At 44.4% G+C, this 18576-nt stretch overlaps 1 protein-coding gene across 1 annotated transcript in view; it reads left to right on the forward strand.

The window, feature by feature from the left end:
• The window catches only part of LOC130115388 (cytoplasmic dynein 2 heavy chain 1), a 360238-nt gene that overhangs the window by 230346 nt on the left and 111316 nt on the right, over nucleotides 1-18576 (forward strand). Inside the window, exon 83 of the mRNA XM_056283019.1 lies at nucleotides 12986-13111. Coding sequence (XP_056138994.1) covers nucleotides 12986-13111 — 126 coding nt within the window. The remainder of the gene's footprint in view (nucleotides 1-12985; nucleotides 13112-18576) is intronic.

The raw sequence follows: 18576 nt of genomic DNA on the forward strand, positions 1-18576 counted from the left end.
TACAAAGAAGTGGGTCCTTATCCTTCTTAAGCAACAAGGAAATAGAAGCTTGATATGGTATTTCTGGCAGCCAAACATTCAAAAATGATTAATTATACATGCTTTGTAATTCAAGGCAGATAAGGTGAGAAAATGCTTTATAAAATTCCACTGTATATCGATCAGGCCCAGGGGACTTGCCATTTTGCATGGATTTTATGGCTTCTTGGGTCTCAAGAAATGAAATTTGTCTGCCAATGATGCTGGAAAGCGTTTTATATAGTACAGGGTAACATGTATTGTCAAGAGCATTGTTGTGGTCCCACATATCTGGGGGACATTCAGAAGAGTAAAGATCAGAATAGAAGTTTAGAAAAGTTATGTTTATGTCTCTTGTGCCCAAAAGAACAACACCAGTGGATGATTTTATTTTAGTGATTTGACTAGAAGCAGCAGCTGAACCAGTTTGGTATGCAAGAAATTTACTCGCTTTGTCCCCTGGCTCAAAAATACATGTCGTCTAGATTTAAGCAGAAGTAATTCAGCCTTACTAGTTGATAATATATCAAACTCAGCCTGGAGGTGAAGGCGTCTATTATACAGAGCAGAGGTTGGAGCTGTTGCATACTGATTGTCTCATTGTAAAGTTTCATCAGAGATCTCAGACAGTTTGACTGCTTCTGACTTTTTGGTGTGTGAAATAGTATAAGAGATTATCTGACCCCATAGGCAGGCTTTAAATGCTTCCCACACGGTGGCCTGAGAGACATCAGGGGTTTTATTAATTTCAAAAAAGAATCAAATTTTAGAGTTAAGAAACTCCTTAAAAGTATTATGGGACAGCATTGGGGAATTAAAGTGCCACTGCCTTGAAGAAGCATAGCTTCTAGAAAAGTTGCTCTCCACAGAGGTAGAGGCATGGTCTGATAAAACAATACTGTGTTACTCGCGTGACTTAACCTTTGATAGAAGTCTTTCATTCACAAGAAAAAAATCTATCCGCGAGTATGTCTGGTGTGGGTGGGAAAAGAATGAGTATGTTTTGGTTGATGGGAAGGTGAACCTCCAGGGGTCAGATAAGCCCAGCTGCTCAGCATGGGAGACCATAACCTTAGCTGAGCCAGAAAGAACTGCATGTTTAGTAGATGACTTATCAAGAGTAGTGTCTTAGACCATGTTAAAATCCCCCCCCCCATAATTAAAAAAAAAACTGTTGTCGGGACCTGGTAATGTAGAAAATAATTTGGAAATAAATTGACTGTCACCCCAATTAGGTGCATATACGCAGGCAAGGACTACAGGAGTGTTTTGGACGAGACCTGATACAATAACATAATGGCCATTGGGGACAGCAGTAGAGCTGAGTAGTTCAAAAGCAATGTTTTTCTGAATTAAAATGGCAGCACCCCTGGCTCTACCATTAAACTTGGAGTGGAATAAATGCTCAACCCATACCCTTTTGAGCCTTGGTACCTCAGAGGTGCACAGGTGTGTCTCTTGAAGAAAAGCTATATTGGCCTTCAAATGTTGCAAGTGGGACATTATTCTGTTTAATTTAGTGACCTCGTTTAAACCCTTGACATTTCAAGAGACAAAACGGATACTAACCCGAGTAATGTTTAAGTTAGCCATTTTGGATGTGGAAGAAGTAATGCTCAGTATATTGTCATTGCAACCAAAGCCATATAGCACTTACATGTGAGGAAGAAGCGAAAAAAAGAGTAAATAACAATAAAAATAAAAAAATACTCTGCCCCCAATCCTACCCACCCTCCCCAAGTGCCTTCCTAATTAAGGCATCTTGAACCCAAAACCCCTTCACAACAAACGCTTGTGCAGGTAACACAATTGTTCTCTGTCATGAGAGTAACATAGGGTAACGTTTTATAATAACTACACAAATGAAGCCTTAGTTAAGTATTAGTAACTACTGAATCCATCATTTGTAAAGCATTTGTAAAGGAAGCCATGCACCAATGGTTATTGTGTTAATAGATGTTTTATAAATACTTACTGATACTGCAATTCACAATTAATGCATACACAAATGTACATGTAAACAGTTTGTTAATCATGTAATTACACATTCTTGGACTTTTGTGAGTCTCAAGGTACTGCTGACCTTTCAATCTCATTTCTAAATGCTTTGTAAGGCATAGATAGTCCTCCCTTTAGATGAGGTCATACAAAATACTTAACTAATAACTAGAAACTACCTGAATTAATCATGGATTGCAGTATTAAGTATTTATAAAACATCTATTAGCACACTCACTAGCCATTGGTGCATGTCTTGCTTTACGAATGCTTTACAATTGATGAATTCAGTAGTTACTAATACGTAACTAATGCTTCATTTGTGTAGCTAGTGTAAAGTGTTATGCTAACATAGTAACTCCACTCAACAATTGACAAATGTATCTTGAGTTTAAATGTAAATCCTCATAGCACCTACTACTACTTTCGGCTGCTCCCGTTAGGGGTCGCCACAGCGGATCATCCGTTTCCATTTCTTCCTGTCTTCTGCGTCTTCCTCTGTCACACCAGCCACCTGCATGTCTTCCCTCACCACATCCATAAACCTCCTCTTTGGCTTTCCTCTTCTCCTCTTCCCTGGCAGCTCCATATTCAGCATCCTTCTTCCAATATACTCAGCATCTCTCCTCCACACATGTCCAAGCCATCTCAATCTTGCCTCTCTTGCTTTGTCTCCAAACCGTCCAACCTGAGCGGTCCCTCTAATATAATCGTTCCTAATCCTGCCCTTCTTCGTTACTCCCAGTGAAAATCTTAGCATCTTCAACTCTGCCACCTCCAGCTCCGCCTCCTGTCTTTTCGTCAGTGCCAATGTCTCCAAACCATATAACATAGCTGGTCTCACAACCATCTTGTAAACTTTCCCTTTAACTCTTGCTGGTACCCTTCTGTCGCAAAGCGCTCCTGACACACTTCTCCACCCACTCCACCCTGCCTGCACTCTCTTTTTCACCTCTCTACTGCACTCCCCGTTACTTTGGACGGTTGACCCCAAGTATTTAAACTCAAATGCCTTTGTCACCTCCACTCCTTGCATCCTGACCATTCCACTGTCCTCTCTCTCATTCACGCATAGGTATTCCGTCTTGCTCCTACTGACTTTCATTCCTCTTCTCTCCAGTGCATACCTCCACCTCTCCAGGCTCTCCTCAACCTGCACCCTACTCTCGCTACAGATCACAATGTCATCCGCGAACATCATCGTCCATGGAGACTCCTGTCGGATCTTGTCCGTCAGCCTGTCCATCACCATTGCAAACAAGAAAGGGCTCAGAGCCGGTCCTTGATGTAATCCGACCTCCACCTTGAACCCATCTGTCATTCCAACTGCACACCTCACCATTGTCACACTTCCCTCATACGTACCCTGCACCAGTCCTACATATTTCTCTGCAACTCCTGACTTCCTCATACAATACCACACCTCCTCTCTTGGCACCCTGTCATAGGCTTTCTCTAAATCTACAAAGACACAATGCAACTCTTTCTGGCCTTCTCTATACTTCTCAATCAACATTCTCAAAGCAAACATCGCATCTGTGGTGCTCTTTCGTGGCATGAAACCATACTGCTGCTCGCTGATCATCACCTCTCCTCTTAACCTAGCTTCTATTACTCTTTCCCAAATCTTCATGCTGTGGCTGATCAACTTTATACCTCTGTAGTTGTTACAGTTCTGCACATCGCCCTTGTTCTTGAAAATCGGTACCAGTATGCTTCTTCTCTACTCCCCAAGGCATCCTCTCACTTTCCAGGATTGTGTTAAACAATCTAGTTAAAAACTCCACTGCCATCTCTCCTAAACATCACCATGCCTCCACAGGTATGTCATCAGGACCAACTGCCTTTCCACTCTTCATCCTCTTCATAGCTGCCCTCACTTCCTCCTTGTTAATCCACTGAACTTCCTGATTCACTATCCCTACATCATCCAACCTTCACTCTCTCTCATTTTCTTCATTCATCAGCCCCTCAAAGTATTCCTTCCACCTTCTTAGCACACTCTCCTCGCTTGTCAACACATTTCCATCTCTATCCTTGATCGCCCTAACTTGCTGCACATCCTTTGCAGCTTGGTCTCTCTGTCTAGCCAATCGGTACAAGTCCTTTTCTCCTTCCTTAGTGTCTAACCTGTCATACAACTCACCATACGCATTTTCCTTTGCCTTTGCCACCACTCTCTTTGCTTTACGCTGCATCTCCTTGTACTCCTGTCTACTTTCTTCATCTCTCTTACTATCCCACTTCTTCTTTGCCAACCTTTTCCTCTGTATAATTTGCTGTACTTCCTCATTCCACCACCAAGTCTCCTTGTCTTCCTTCCTCTGTCCTGATGACACACCAAGTACCTTCCTAGCTTTTTCCCTCACTATTTCTGCAGTGGTTGTCCAGCCATCTGGCAACTCTTCACTACCACCCAGTGCCTGTCTTAACTCCTGCCTAAACTCCACACAACAGTCTTCCTTCTTCAACTTCCACCATTTGATCTTCGGCTGTGTCTTCACTCGCTTCCTCTTCTTGGTCTGCAAAGTCATCCTACAGACCACCATCCTATGCTGCCTAGCTACGTTCTCCCCTGTCACCACCTTGCAGTCTCCAATCCCTTTTAGATGGCGCCTTCTACATAAGATATAGTCCACTTGTGTGCACTTTCCTCCACTCTTGTATGTCACCCTGTGTTCCTCCCTCTTCTTGAAATATGTATTCACCACAGCCATTTCCAACCTTTTCGCAAAATCGACCACCATCTGTCCTTCCACATTTCTCTTCTTGACTCCATACCTTCCCATCACCTCCTCATCACCTCTGTTCCCTTCACCAACATGTCCATTGACGTTCGCTCCAATCACCACTCTCTCCTCCTTGGGTACCCTCTCCACCATGTCATCCAACTCACTCCAGAATTCTTCTTTTTCATCCATCTCACACCCAACTTGCGGGGCATATGCACTGATAACATTCAGCAATAAACCTTCAATTTCCAGCTTCATACTCATCACTCTGTCCGACACTCTCTTCACCTCCAGCACGCTCTTGACATACTCTTCCTTCAGAATTACCCCTACCCCATTTCTCCTCCCATTCACACCATGGTAAAAGAGTTTGAACCCACCTCCGATACTCCTGGCCTTACTCCCCTTCCACCTGGTCTCTTGCACACACAGTATGCCTACCTTTCTTCTTTCCATCATGTCAGCCAGCTCTCTCCCTTTACCAGTCATAGTGCCAACATTCAAAGTTCCAACTCTCACCTCCACATGCCTACCCTTCCTCCTCTCTACCTGCCTCTGGACATGCTTTCCCCCTCTCCTTCTCCTTCGCCCAACAGTAGCATAGTTTCCACCGACACCCTGCTGGTTAACAGTACCGGTGGTGGTCGTTGGTAACCCGGGCCTCGACCGATCCGGTATGTAAGTCTTATTTATGATCCGCATATTTGATTTGGCAAAGATTTTACGCCGGATGCCCTTCCTGACGCAACCCTCCCCATTTGTCCGGGCTTGGGACCGGCGCTAAGGATGCACTGGCTTGTGCATCCTCAGTGGCTGGGTTAAATCCTCATAGCACCAGTCAGTCCTATTCTCAAGTGAAAAAAAAAGTTAACGACATAACACTAACATAGTCTGAATAAAACAAAAGCAGGCACCTTTGTAATCTGCAAGTATTGAAAATTAAACATAAAACAAATGAACACCAAAAAACAAAAACAAGCTGCTACAAAATATGGCGTGGGCCATGTCAACAGAGGCCCCACAAAATATGTGGTTATATACCTTTGTTACGGATCTTATATGGCACGTCGCTGCCATCTGTTGGAATCTAGGTAGCGCTGTATTTCCAGCTATGCGTCGCTGCAAGGGCGTTGTACCCCGGATGTTGTTGCTGTCCGCCCGGGATAAAGAATATATCAGCACATATGACTCGTCCAATTTAAGACCGAAACAACCTTGGCGAGGTGGCACGGTGGCGCAGTGGTTAGCACGGTTGCCTCACAGCAAGAAGGTTCTGCGTTTGAGCCCCGGGGTACTCCAACCTTGGGGGTCGTCCTCTTTGTGGAGTTTGCATGTTCTCCCCGTGTCTGCGTGGGTTTCTTCCGGGTGCTCCGGTTTCCTCCTACAGTCCAAAGACATGTAGGTCAGGTGAATCGGCCGTACTAAATTGCCCCTAGGTGTGTGTGTGTGTGTGTGTGTGTGTGTGTGTGTGTGTGTGTGTGTGTGTGTGTGTGTGTGTGTGTGTGTGTGTGTCGGCCCTTTGTGATGGCCTGGTGGCCTGTCCAGGGTGTCTCCCCGCCTGCCGCCCAATGACCGCTGGGATAGACTCCAGCATCCCCGCGAGCCTGAGAGCAGGATAAGCGGTTCGGATGGATGGATGGATGGACAACCTTGGCCATTTCTAAAATGGCAATAGACACAAAGCAAATCACACAGTAAATTGTGTTCTCCAATGAAAAGAAAATCATTAAGATATGTCCGATGTTGCCCACAAATTAAATAAAGGCAGCCATTGACTGAATAGGATTAAATAAACAAATAAAGAAATAAACCAAAAAGTGCTGCTACAGATTAACATGAGCCTCCCAAAAGTGTGTAATAGATGAAGAAAAAATCCCTACGCAGTACACACAGCTAAAACCAAGATATACCTCTCTCCTTAGGTAGGCTATATCTGTTGTCGGTCGTAAATTGAATTGTGGTCTGGAAGAAGAGAAGCGCCGCGTCGGGATTATCGAAAGTGTGGACAGTTCCTTGCCAAGTAAACCGTAGTTTGGCAGGATGGACCAGACCAAACATCATGCCGACTTGGTGGAGTAGTGCCTTCACGTCCTTAAACTCCACATTGCATCGGGCCAGCGCTGCAGAGTAGTCCAGGAATATATTGTGACGTGGTCAAATAATGGACTCCTCAGCCAGCCTTTTAGAGTTAACCAGCAAGCTTTTAACGACCGTAAGACAAGCCAGTGATAACACACATAGGTTTGTATTGGTCTCAGCTTCTCCTCTTTGAATGGCCACAGAACCAACCTTACCTATCTGCCTACTCTTTACACCCATGGTGGGAAATAGCATGCTGTCTAATACAACTTTTCTAATAACATCCCCATTACCTTCCACAACATTCCCGCTATCTGTAACAAATATGCCCCCATTTTTAACATTTTCAAGACCACACAATATAACACAAAACATTAACATTAACGCTCTTCAGCTGCATTGTGGGTAATATGCAAATGACCCCCCCACTCCCAGCAGGAACACTCAAATAGAATTCGCCACACTGCCCCTACCTGGAAAGACCAACGTCCTGTTGGCCTAACCCAAATCCCATGTGGATGGGTCCATGCACCATGAGGGTTTCTTCCGCCGAGCACCCCTCCCATCCCGGGCTGCTCCTTGCAGCAGGCTGCTGATGGAAGATGGGGGCAGCACTGTATCCGCTGGGTCCCAGCCCCCACCCTTGACATCACCGCTGTTTCCGTTCCTAGCCAGGGAGGGCAGCTCTGTAAGCCCAGTGTCCCCGCCCCCTCCCTGGCCCAAAACAAGGTCCTCTGGTGGTAGTTCCTTGCTGACATCCAGGGAGGGTGGCTCTGATCCAGCAGTGTCCTTACCCCCTCCCTGGACACCGGTAGCCTGGTCTACAGAGGAAGAGGGGTCCGGCACCCCACCTCCTCTCACCGCACTTTCAGTACCAGCTTGGTCGCAGTCCTGGCTGATGTAGGTGCGAGGCGATCCTGGTGAAGGATGACTGTCCGAGGGCGGCTGTGCAGCTTCACTCTGTAGATAACCTCTGAGATCCTCTTCAGGATGAGGCAGGGCCCCTCCCAGTTGTTGTCCAGCTTTGGGGACCGTCCCTTCTTTCGCCGTGGTTATACACCCATACGTTGTCCCCCTGCTGGTACTCTTTGCGGTGGCAACGTATGTCATAGGCTCTCTTCTGCCTTTCCCCTGCAGAAGCCATATTCTCTCGAGCAGCTGATGAGTTGCCTCTGTCCAGTCCTGTAGTGTGTCTACATAGTCCTGGCCTGGCAGCCCTTGTACTGGTGGGTTTGGCAGCTTGCCAAAGGCCAGATCCACAGGTGTCCATAGCTCCCGACCAAACATTAGTGCAACTGGGGTGCACCCCATAGACTCCTGAGTGGCAGACCGGTATGCCATGAGTACATGGGGCAGATGGCGATCCCAATCCCTTTGATGCCTCGCCGTGAGCATGGCCAGTTTTGTGACCAAGGTCCGATTGAACCGCTCAACCAGGCCATCACTTTGAGGGTGTAGGGGAGTGGTCCTGGTCTTCTGCACCCAAGGCGATGACACACCTCCCCAAACACCTGGGATTCGAAATTGCGCCCTTGATCACTATGCAAGTCATCTGGCTCCCCAAACTGGGTAACCATCCCCTCAGTGAGGCAGTCTACCACTGTGGTTGTAGATTGGTCAGGGATGGCACTTCACTGATGTCTGTAGTGCAGCTATTGTGGAGCAAAGTTCTTTAACTATTTCTTTGTGCATAGTTAGAGCTGTTGCACGAAATTCAGCCATAATCTCTGCCTGTAGCGCTTTCACCTCTGTGCGGATGGTTGTGATCATTTCCAGTGTGCAACCATTTTACCTGTTATTTGGCTAACTAGCAGAGAGCTGTCGGTCGGCTTTGTTGACCCGCTGTTTCCCATGCGGTTCTTATTTATCCCGGACATTAATAATTAATTAGTAGCAAATTACAGCAACAGTGTGCACTGTTTCAAGAGTTCAATCATTGTATTTGTAGGAAATATATGAAAGTTCAGTGGAGAGACTAAGGAACATGTCCTCACTCGGTTATGTCAAAACCGGAAGTCCGGCTTTTTTGGATTCTTTAGGGTTGTGTTGTTAAACTTGCTCACAGGAATTCAGGTTTTGAAAAGGTGTTATAAGGCAAATAGGATAGATTGGCCACTATTTCTTACCCCCACCAATACACGGTTGTCATTATTTACCATTAAAAAAAAAATAGAATAAAAATTGCTGAGGTTCACTTCAAGTTTGAGTTGTGCAGCTAGACCCTCTTTTTGTGTGGTATAGATATGTTGTGTGGTATAGATATGTTGTGTGGTATAGATATGAAAAGTATCTCTATGGACTTTTCTATCCTTGTTTTTGAGGTAATATTCGACATCTGATGGAACGCCCAAAGCAATTCATTCTCTGTTTTACTTCATCCCTCATTAACGTATCAAGTCTGCCTTCCCTTTGTGTAATGCTCTACATTTTTTAAATAAATTTATTTCTGATTTTTCCCTTTTTTCTCCCAATTTAGTGGCCAATCGATCCCTATTTTAATTCAAACACCCACCCTCGTACTGCATGCGTTCGCCAACTGCATCTCTCCGGCCGGCAGTCTCGAAGGAGACGCCTCCCCACTTTCATGACAAGGCGACTCCAGGCCGAACCACTGTTTTTTCCGACACACACAGAGACACATTCACGTGACAAACACAAGCCAACTCCGCCCCCCTCCCGAAGACAGCGTTGCCAATGATTGCTGCTTCATCGAGTCCGGCCATAGTTGGATCTGACGAGACCGGGGCATGAACCCCAGTCCCCAGTAGGCAACTGCATTGACGCAAAGCCAATGCTTAGACCGCTACACCAACGCGCACTACCTGCTCTACATTTTTTAAACTAACCCAAGTATCACTGAACAGGTATTCATAGCACGGTTGTTGAGGAGTCCTGCTCTGATATTATTAAGTACAGCACACATACATAATGAAAGTTAACAAAAGAGTTGCTGCCACTTTGCACAAAAGAAGGTGGCAGTTAAGAATTAAAAATCAAAATTACTGCCCCACATGTGTTTATTTATTTATAAACACATTTGCTTGCAGGATTATGTTCAAATAACCTGCTCACATAACACACACAAGCAATCCCATGCAGTACCCACTGACAAGAGATTCAGGAAACCTTAATTTTGGTTCTGCAAATAACATCTGTGTATTTGATTTGTTGTGTGTTTTGAAATAATTTGCATAAGTATGCAAAATGATAATCAAACTCAAGTACAGCTTAGGATATAAAAGCACTTCTTTATTTGACCAGAAAATTATGCATTTTTGCATACTGTTTATAAAGTGTTTGTCCTATTCGTAATTGAAGTAAAAAACTTTTTTGACACAAAATATTTTATATTTTGATATTTCACATTTTCAGGCCTTGAATAGAACACACATGAATTCAAGATAGAGAAGTGGCCTCAAACTGTTTACTGAAAACATGAACCTATGGTGGGCAATCTGGTCTAACACATGTGACATAAACATGTAGAGTTCGGTCGGATTGGTGCCGACCAAATCTGATCAGACATGTCCCGCCCTTTCCCCCCCAAGCTCATTGTGTTGCAGATTTCAGCATTCCCTAGCAACACTACAAAACTTTTCAATATGGATAACTGACCAAAAAATATATATATATATATATATATATATATATATGTGTGTGTGTGTGTGTATGTATATATACTTATATACATATATATGTTTATAAGTATTTAAAAAGTTTATAGGTTAATACTCCTGTCTGTGTCCCTGACCGAGGCATGGCAAGAAGAACTGGAGTTGCTCCCTGGGCGCTGGTTTAAATGCAGAGGATAAATTCCCCCACGGGGATTAATAAAAATGGCTAAATCTATTTAAAAAAAATGGATCATGCTTTTTTCAGCTTCTGTTGTGGGAAGATGGCTTTGCAAATTCACATTTGCAGCGGCCTCACCCAGTACCAGTGTGAGAAGATGGCGGCGCGAACTTAACTGTGGTGGCCTCACCCAGTACCATCCATACAGTGTCTTTGTCCACGTCTGTGTCTAAGTTTGTGTTTTCATTTGATGGCTGGATCGGCTGGGAGGGCCTGGTCCGCTGCGTCCTGTGGGCCCAGGGACCACGGCCCTGCCTGGAGCTGTGCTCGAAGAGGTAAGACCGAGGGCATTCTGACAGGACGTGGAAGCAGGGCAGGCTAAGCTAACTGCTAGCCCATGCAGACTGGCAGTTCTGATAACACGGAGGGTGGTCTGATGGCCGTCTTGTCTAGCGTTGACATGTTTTTTGGTGTCGTCATGTGGAGTGTGGGAAGATGTGTCAAAGGTGTCTGGCCGGGAGAGCTAGCGTTGGATCAGCTGGGGGAGCTAGCACCCGAGGAGGAAACACCAAGGGCGGTCTGTCGGGACGCTTGAAGTGGGACAGGCTAAGCTAACTTCTGGCCCATGCAGACCGGCAGTTCTGACAGTCATCCTGGCATTCGCTCTCTTGGACAGCATTTTTTGGGGGGGGGTTTATTTATTTATTTTTTAATATGTTGGCTATATGTGTTTTTGTAGTTTTTTTGTAGTTTGGATATACTTATATGTTCTTGTAGTTTGGATGTGTTTTTGTCTTTGTGTTGTACTGCTGTGGGCTGGGGGAAACAATATTTCACTTCACTTCATGTGCATGGAATGAAAGGACAAATAAATGTTCCTGATTCCTGATTCAAGGCATGTTTGACTCATTCTGTCAGCAGTGCCAAATATTTGCAACGATTTTTTTATTAATCAATTTTGAAGCCTGAAGTCCTTGTCTATTTGCCATCTGACCACAGTAAAAGACTGTCCCCCCCACCAATCGTTTGGGAGTTAGCAAGTATTGTATTGCTAGCTCAAATGGACCCAGTCAGTTTTTCTAAATCTACAGCATGTTACAGTTTTATGATACCATTGAATATATTGTGCTTGTTTCTCTTGTCTTTGTAATTAAAACCGTATTCAAAGCCGACAGATGTCAACATTTCTTAGTGGAGATTGGTTGGGAGACTTCGCCATCACTCACTTTCCCAAATCACCAACCTGTCACGTGAATTCCACATAGAGAATTTGCAGCTCAACTCAATTTTGGGCAGCGTAGTCATCTGAAGTCCTGCCTACCTGAATAGTGATTCGGTTCTTCCCACCTACCTGAATAGTGATTAGTTTCTTAACAGAGCGGTAGTGTTGCCCACCCTACTTTATGGATCAGAATCCTGGACCACATACAGCACGCACCTGACGGCACTAGACGCACATCATCAGAGGTGCCTCCGAAAAATCCTCAAGATCACCTGGAAAGATAGACGCACCAACACCAGCATCCTGGAGGAGGCTAACATTCCCACTATCACTGCCACCATCGCCCAACACCAGCTCAGATGGACTAGCCATGTCATCCGTATGCTTGACTCTCGCCTTCCAAAACAAGTCCTATACTCCCAGCTTCTCACAGGACAACGTGCCCCGGGAGGTCAAAAGAAAAGGTATAAGGATAACATCCAAGCGAACATCAAAAAATGCCACATAGATCCTAAGACCTAGGAGGACACAGCAACCAACAGGGCAACCTGGAGAAAACTTGTCTGGGAAGGAGCTGCACTATATAATAACGATCTCCGCCGTGCTGCAGAAGACAAGTGCAGACTCAGAATAGAAAGGAGGGAGTTTCCACCAAAAAGGCCCAAACCAATCCCACGACTACCACCACCCACCCCTGCCCACACTGCACCAAAATATGTGGCTCCAGGATCAGCCTCTTCGCCCACCTGAAGACCCACAAGGACGAAGAAGGACAGTCATACTCGACTCCGAGTGACTGCCGACGATGATGATGATGAGTTTCTTAACATGGAAGAAATGTGGGCACCATACAGCGAAGCCTCGATGACTGTGTCACTCTATACAGAATGTCACACCAGGAATCTGATTTATCAGTTTTTTCTCTGGAGGTTTCACTGAGAGAGGAAAAAGAGAGGAGTTTCAATTCTAACCCCCCCCCCCATGTTAGTAACCTATGTTCCATTGGGAATTTCTTATAATTATCAATGTTATAGCCCTGATGCCATCTCTTTCGCCCTCCGCATCTCTCATTCTGCCTGTCTTCTTCTTTTTCCCCTCCTTTTTCTCTCACCCCCTGCCTCTGTCTCTTTTTCTGTCTGTCTAGATCTCAATGGGTCAGGGGCAGGCCGATGTGGCCTTAGCTGCACTCAGAGAAAGTTCAATTAATGGAGACTGGCTTTGTCTGAAGAACCTGCACCTGGTCACCGCGTGGCTACCCCTGCTAGAAAAAGTAAGTCCCCTTCAAATGGATGATAACATTTTTCCACAGTGCTGCTCCCAACTGTCTTGGTAAATATGCACTTCCCTACTGAACACATACAACAATGCTGCTTCACAGTCACATGACTGGTTTTGGAGGTGAGCGCTTGGAGAGAGCTGTGTGAAAAGCCAGCTTTGACTGCTGACTGGTTGTTTCTATTCAATGAGTTTCATAACAAAACAAGTGTTCCTTCTGCTTTCTCTTTATTCATTTTGTCATAATCACCATACAACATGTGAAATGGGTTTCCCGTTATCAACACTATTTTTTGATTTATGCCTGTTAGATTTCATTTTTCTCCTCCCCGCTTTCAGCTAAATAAACACAAGTGACAACTTGGTTGTTCAGAGCTTCATGTCAGATTATTGGGGGCACCCGGGTGGCGTGGCAGCTATTCCGCTGCCTGCCAACATGGGGATTTGAACCGGCAATCCCTGTGTTGGTAGGCAGCGGAATAGACCACCACACCACCTGGACACCCAGCTTTTACAAATGTTTGGTATTTGTTTTTATTTATTCATTCTGTTTTTACTCTTACTTATTTGGTCTTATTCTTATTTTTGCCTTGTCTGGTTTTATTTCTTTGTAAAGCACTTTGTAACACTATTTTAGAAAAGTGCTATATGATTCCAGTTATTATTATTATGATTCCAGTTATTATTATTGTTATTATTATTAGTGTTATTATTATCATTATTTTTATGTCAGCATGCTCCAGTCAGGGTGATCAAGTCAGACTGTAAGTACTAGAGATTAAGAAGTGATAAATCTGTGTTCTGGTCTTGCGTTTGTCTGAATCCGTGTTAGTCAGTGTAAGAGTGGCTAGTTCTCAGCGTTACAGTTGACAGTTCTCTCATTTCATTCCACACTCCTCCATTTTAATCTGTTAGCAGCAGAGATTGGCCAAATATTCATGAGCCAACATGTTTAGCCTTACGACACACTTGTACACACACAATCTGTGTGTTTAACTAACATGTTATTTCTTGTTTGCTTTTTTTTTACACCAGTGTTTGTAGTTATACAACTAGAAACCACAAACAGGTTTACACACTGTCGAAGAATTCTGCTGGCTGCCTGTATTCCATATCTAAAATTACCTCTTGCCCCTTCCATGTGCTTACACAGTCTACATTCTACCTGTTGGCCCATATTACTCACTGTGTGTGTGTGTGTGTGTGTGTGTGTGTGTGTGTGTGTGTGTGTGTGTGTGTGTGTGTGTGTGTGTTTGATGTGTCTGAGTTTTTCAGTCTGTGTGTGTGTGTGTGTGTGTGTGTGTGTTTGTTTCCTGGGGTTCTGTTTAGTAGTGCTGTGTCACTGTAGCAGGTCATATCTCACTGGGAGGCATAGGTGTTGTCAGTGATGGGAGTGTGTGTGTGTGTGTGTGTGTGTGTGTGTGTGTGTGTGTGTGTGTGTGTGTGTGTGTGTGTGTCCTGGGCTAAGCCGCAGATCCCTGCTGTCCAGAGTTGTCAGTGCTCCCGTTGTGAACTAATCCTTAGCCTATTACAGTCCTCCTCACCTTCCTCTGTACCATTCCTCTTTCTTTTCCCCTTTTCTTCTCTACTTTCGTTTCCTTCCATCTACATTACACCTTTCTTCAGCACCTCCTTTCTCTTCCTTTACAATAATTTTCTCTATGCTTTCGTGTGTCATTTCAATCATTCATTCCTTTTCCTGCCCTGCATGTCCTTATCTTGTCCTGTCGTTCATACTGAACACTTAAACTCTCACTTTCTCTCTATCTTTTGCTCATGTTCCCCAGCTCTTTTTTCTCTTTTGCACTTTCACTTTGGACTCTTTTCTCTTGTCTTCCTTGCTCCCTCCCTCCCTCTCTCTCTCTCTCTCCCTCCCTCCCTCTCTCTCTCTCTCTCTCTCTCTCTCTCTCTCTCTCTCTCTCTCTCTCTCTCTCTCTCTCTCTCTCTCTCTCTCTCTCTCTCTCTCTCTCGCTCTGCCCAGCAACTGCTAGCGTGTGCAGACCGAGGATGTGATGAGGCAAGGGTCTCAGCAGCCGAGCTTGAAATGAAAAAGTGACGCAAGCAAGGGAGGGTGAGATGAGGGAGGATTAGGAATAAAGAAAGCAAGAGAGAAAAGAGCGAGGATACCTAGGTAGCGAGGGAGAGTGGGATGCGCTGAGGTGGAGCAGACAGGTGGAAAAGCATCCAGGGATGAACGAGTGAACAAGGAGAGAGCCTACCCCTTCGGTTTCTATCACACCCCACCTTACGCCCTCTTTTTCCTCTTCAAACCTCCCCCTCTCTCTTTCTAGCCCTCTATATCTCCCCTTTCTCGCCCCTCCTCTAATTCACATCTCTTCCCACACCGTCTGCCTCTTTTCTCCGTCTGCCCAATGTCGATTTTCTTTTCTTCCTTCTTCAGGGAACTGTGAGCAGTCGGTCAGTTGGACAGAGAAGATGGTAGTGGGCAGGGAGGGAGGGAGAGGGTGGTCAGTGTTCTGAGTGTAATTGAAGCTGGCAGTACACATCTCGCTCTCCCTCCCTCCCTCCCTGCCCACTCATTTGTTCACTTGCCCTTCTCCTGCCTCCTCCCCGCCCTGTCTCCCCTTCTTTATCTATCTTCCAGTCCATCTTTCCATATGTCTTTCTTTCTCTTATCTGTCTCCCAGCCAATCAATAAGTATTCTTTCCACCCTTACCTGTCTGTCTGTTTGCCGATCAATCTATTCATCAGACCAGATCACATGAGTCTGTCTAACTGCCTTGTTCTCTCCTCTGTGGTGGTGCGAAAAAATAGGAAAGGGAGAGATTTCAATTCCTGTTAACAGAGGGCCAAAGATAGCCTTGCAAGCCCCCCCCCCCACACACACACACATTTGACTGTGTTTATTGTGTCTGGCAACGCTCAGTAGACATTCGTTTTTATTATGGGCGTTGTCAGTGGGCGGGGACCAAATTTACTTCACATTCGATTGGATCAGCCTTTAATTAATCGGAGCTGGAAATCCCATGACGTAAAACTAGTGTGCTGTATGTGGTCTGCTGGTTGTAAACACGACTACTGCTTGCTGCTGCGTCGACGTTGCTAGTTATTATGTCTGCACATGATTCTTGCCGTCTTTGTAAATGTCTTTTTTAAAATTGATTCGGTAGCATCATCAAGGCTAATGTCTGCTAGAGCAGCCATCATTGTCATTTTCAAAATACGGTGCTGTTCGTCATCATCATTGTCTAAACTGCTCCCCATAGTTCACTGATCGGTACGGCTTCCAGATGTGTGTCTCAGTTGATTCTCAGTGGAACTGTATATATATATATATATATATATATATATATATATATATATATATATATATATATATATATATATATATATATATATATGAAAACCTTTGTTAAAAGAAACACTCAACGGCAGGGAAAGTGCTCAACAAATAAGGAGCAAAATAATTCAGTGATTCGAGTAAATTCTTTATCAGACAGTACAAGCCTGTTTGATGCCATAAGCAATCATCAGCTGTCAATAAAGCTACATGGGAAAGAACATACCATATTAACTGCCTTGTCATGCACATCACGTGCACAACATCCAATGGGGAAGGGAGAGGTGTGACATTCAAAAATTAAAAAATTTGATCACTAATGGTCCGGGGGGGGGTATTTGTCTATTGTCATTATTTATTTATAATTACAAAATTGGTGCTTATATCTATGTCTCCAACTGCTGGCCAATTCATTCGTTATTCAATGTGGGCACTTCTGGTTTGCAAATGGTAAAATATTTTTCAGTTAGACATAGATTGCACATTTTACTACTGGTTGAATATGTTTTGTTCTTTGACAGGATTTTCCAGGTGGTTGAATGATTAATATCTCTGGCCGCCAATGACCAATTGTAACGGCTTAAAGATGTTACATTCTTTAAACGGTTGTTTCTGAAGCTACACATGTGTGCATTAAACCTATTTTTGAATGTTCCCTATGTTAGACCGACGTATGTCTCTATTTTGCTGTTGTCATTTCTCGTCACCGTAGCTTGGTAGATAACTCCTTTGTTCTGGCATTTTCTTTCGAGGGGGCATGAGTCGTTCACACGGCAGTTGCAGTTAGGGGTGTCCGGTTGTGATGAAGGTGTCATTGATTTGTTTGTGATGCTTGTGTTGTGGGTCGATATTATTTGTTGAATATTAGGCATGCAGCTAAAGCAGACCAGAAATGTCCACATGGTTGCAACACATATCTGCAGACACTGCGACCCTCGAGGCCTAGAGTTTGGCACCCCTGTTATAAACCTTCAAAAAACGTTTGTTCTCGCTATCGCCGCTCCCGCCCCTCATTCACTCTTTAGCTCGCTCAACCAGCACTTCTTTCAGTCACCGCCCGCTCTGAGTCAGCCGTGCACATGCGGGACTCACATCTACGGTTGACGCCGAGCAGGCACCAAGTATCAAAACCAAAACATTATCTATTCGGGTGAGTCTTGAAAGTAAACGAGAAGTCGATCGTATTTTGCAAGCCAGTAAATCATTCACTGCTGGTCTCAGCACAGGAAGTGCCACAGTCTCCAATGTTAAAACTCCGCTATAAAAATACATTTTCAAGAGTAGGTTTAATCACAGTAACAGCTGGAAATCATCTCAGTAGCTACATTAAAACATTTCCCATGGCTGAACTCTGCTTTCTTACCGTTGTTTTACAAATGAAAGTCGATCAGCAGAGCAGCTGTTCGCCTTCATTCATTTTATATCAAGAAAACCGTGATAGTTAAACACATATGAAGTATTTTAATAAGGGCTTTAAAATTAAGATAGCCTGATCTCTGTCATTTCATATAAGACTTGATCGCTTTCATGCGAGGGTCCACCAAGGAGGCTATGCATCCACAGACTGAATGGGCAAAATGTAGATTTTTTTTTTTTAGCTTGAGCGCTGCATATTAACTTTTTTTTTTCCATATTTCTCATTCAGTCAACTTGGGCGCTGCACAGAAGTCTTATAATAGCAGGAAAAACACGGGTTTTTCTGTCTGTGAGTATATTTCCCTTTTTCCGGTAGGCGAAAAAAATGGTGGTTTGTCGCCAAGTTTGACTACCGAAGAAGGGGAGATTCGTATGCCTGGTGGAGCTCTGCACTGTACGGAGTGCACTCATCTAGTTTAAACATAGTTTGCGTTCAAAAATGCTAGACTGTTTTTTTTCTGTATGCCTTTAGGAAACCCTGGTTGGTTTCCCTGCAATAACAAATCTTTTTTTTTTATTTTAAATTTATTTCTAGTTTTTCCCCTTATCCCACCCAATTAACCCAATGACATATGGCCGGAACTCTTGTCGAATAACTCCCCTGGCTCACGCTTCCACAGGAAGGAGATAGTTGTAACACCATCTTCCTTCAAACTCGTGTCGGCTGCTCTCGCTACTTTACATGCTGAAGCCTTGCATGGATTGCATTACCTTCAGGCCGCCAAGGAGACGTAGGAAGAAT

The sequence above is a fragment of the Lampris incognitus genome, chromosome 7, assembly GCF_029633865.1.
Source record: "Lampris incognitus isolate fLamInc1 chromosome 7, fLamInc1.hap2, whole genome shotgun sequence".
In the NCBI taxonomy this organism is placed as follows: Eukaryota; Metazoa; Chordata; class Actinopteri; order Lampriformes; family Lampridae; genus Lampris; species Lampris incognitus.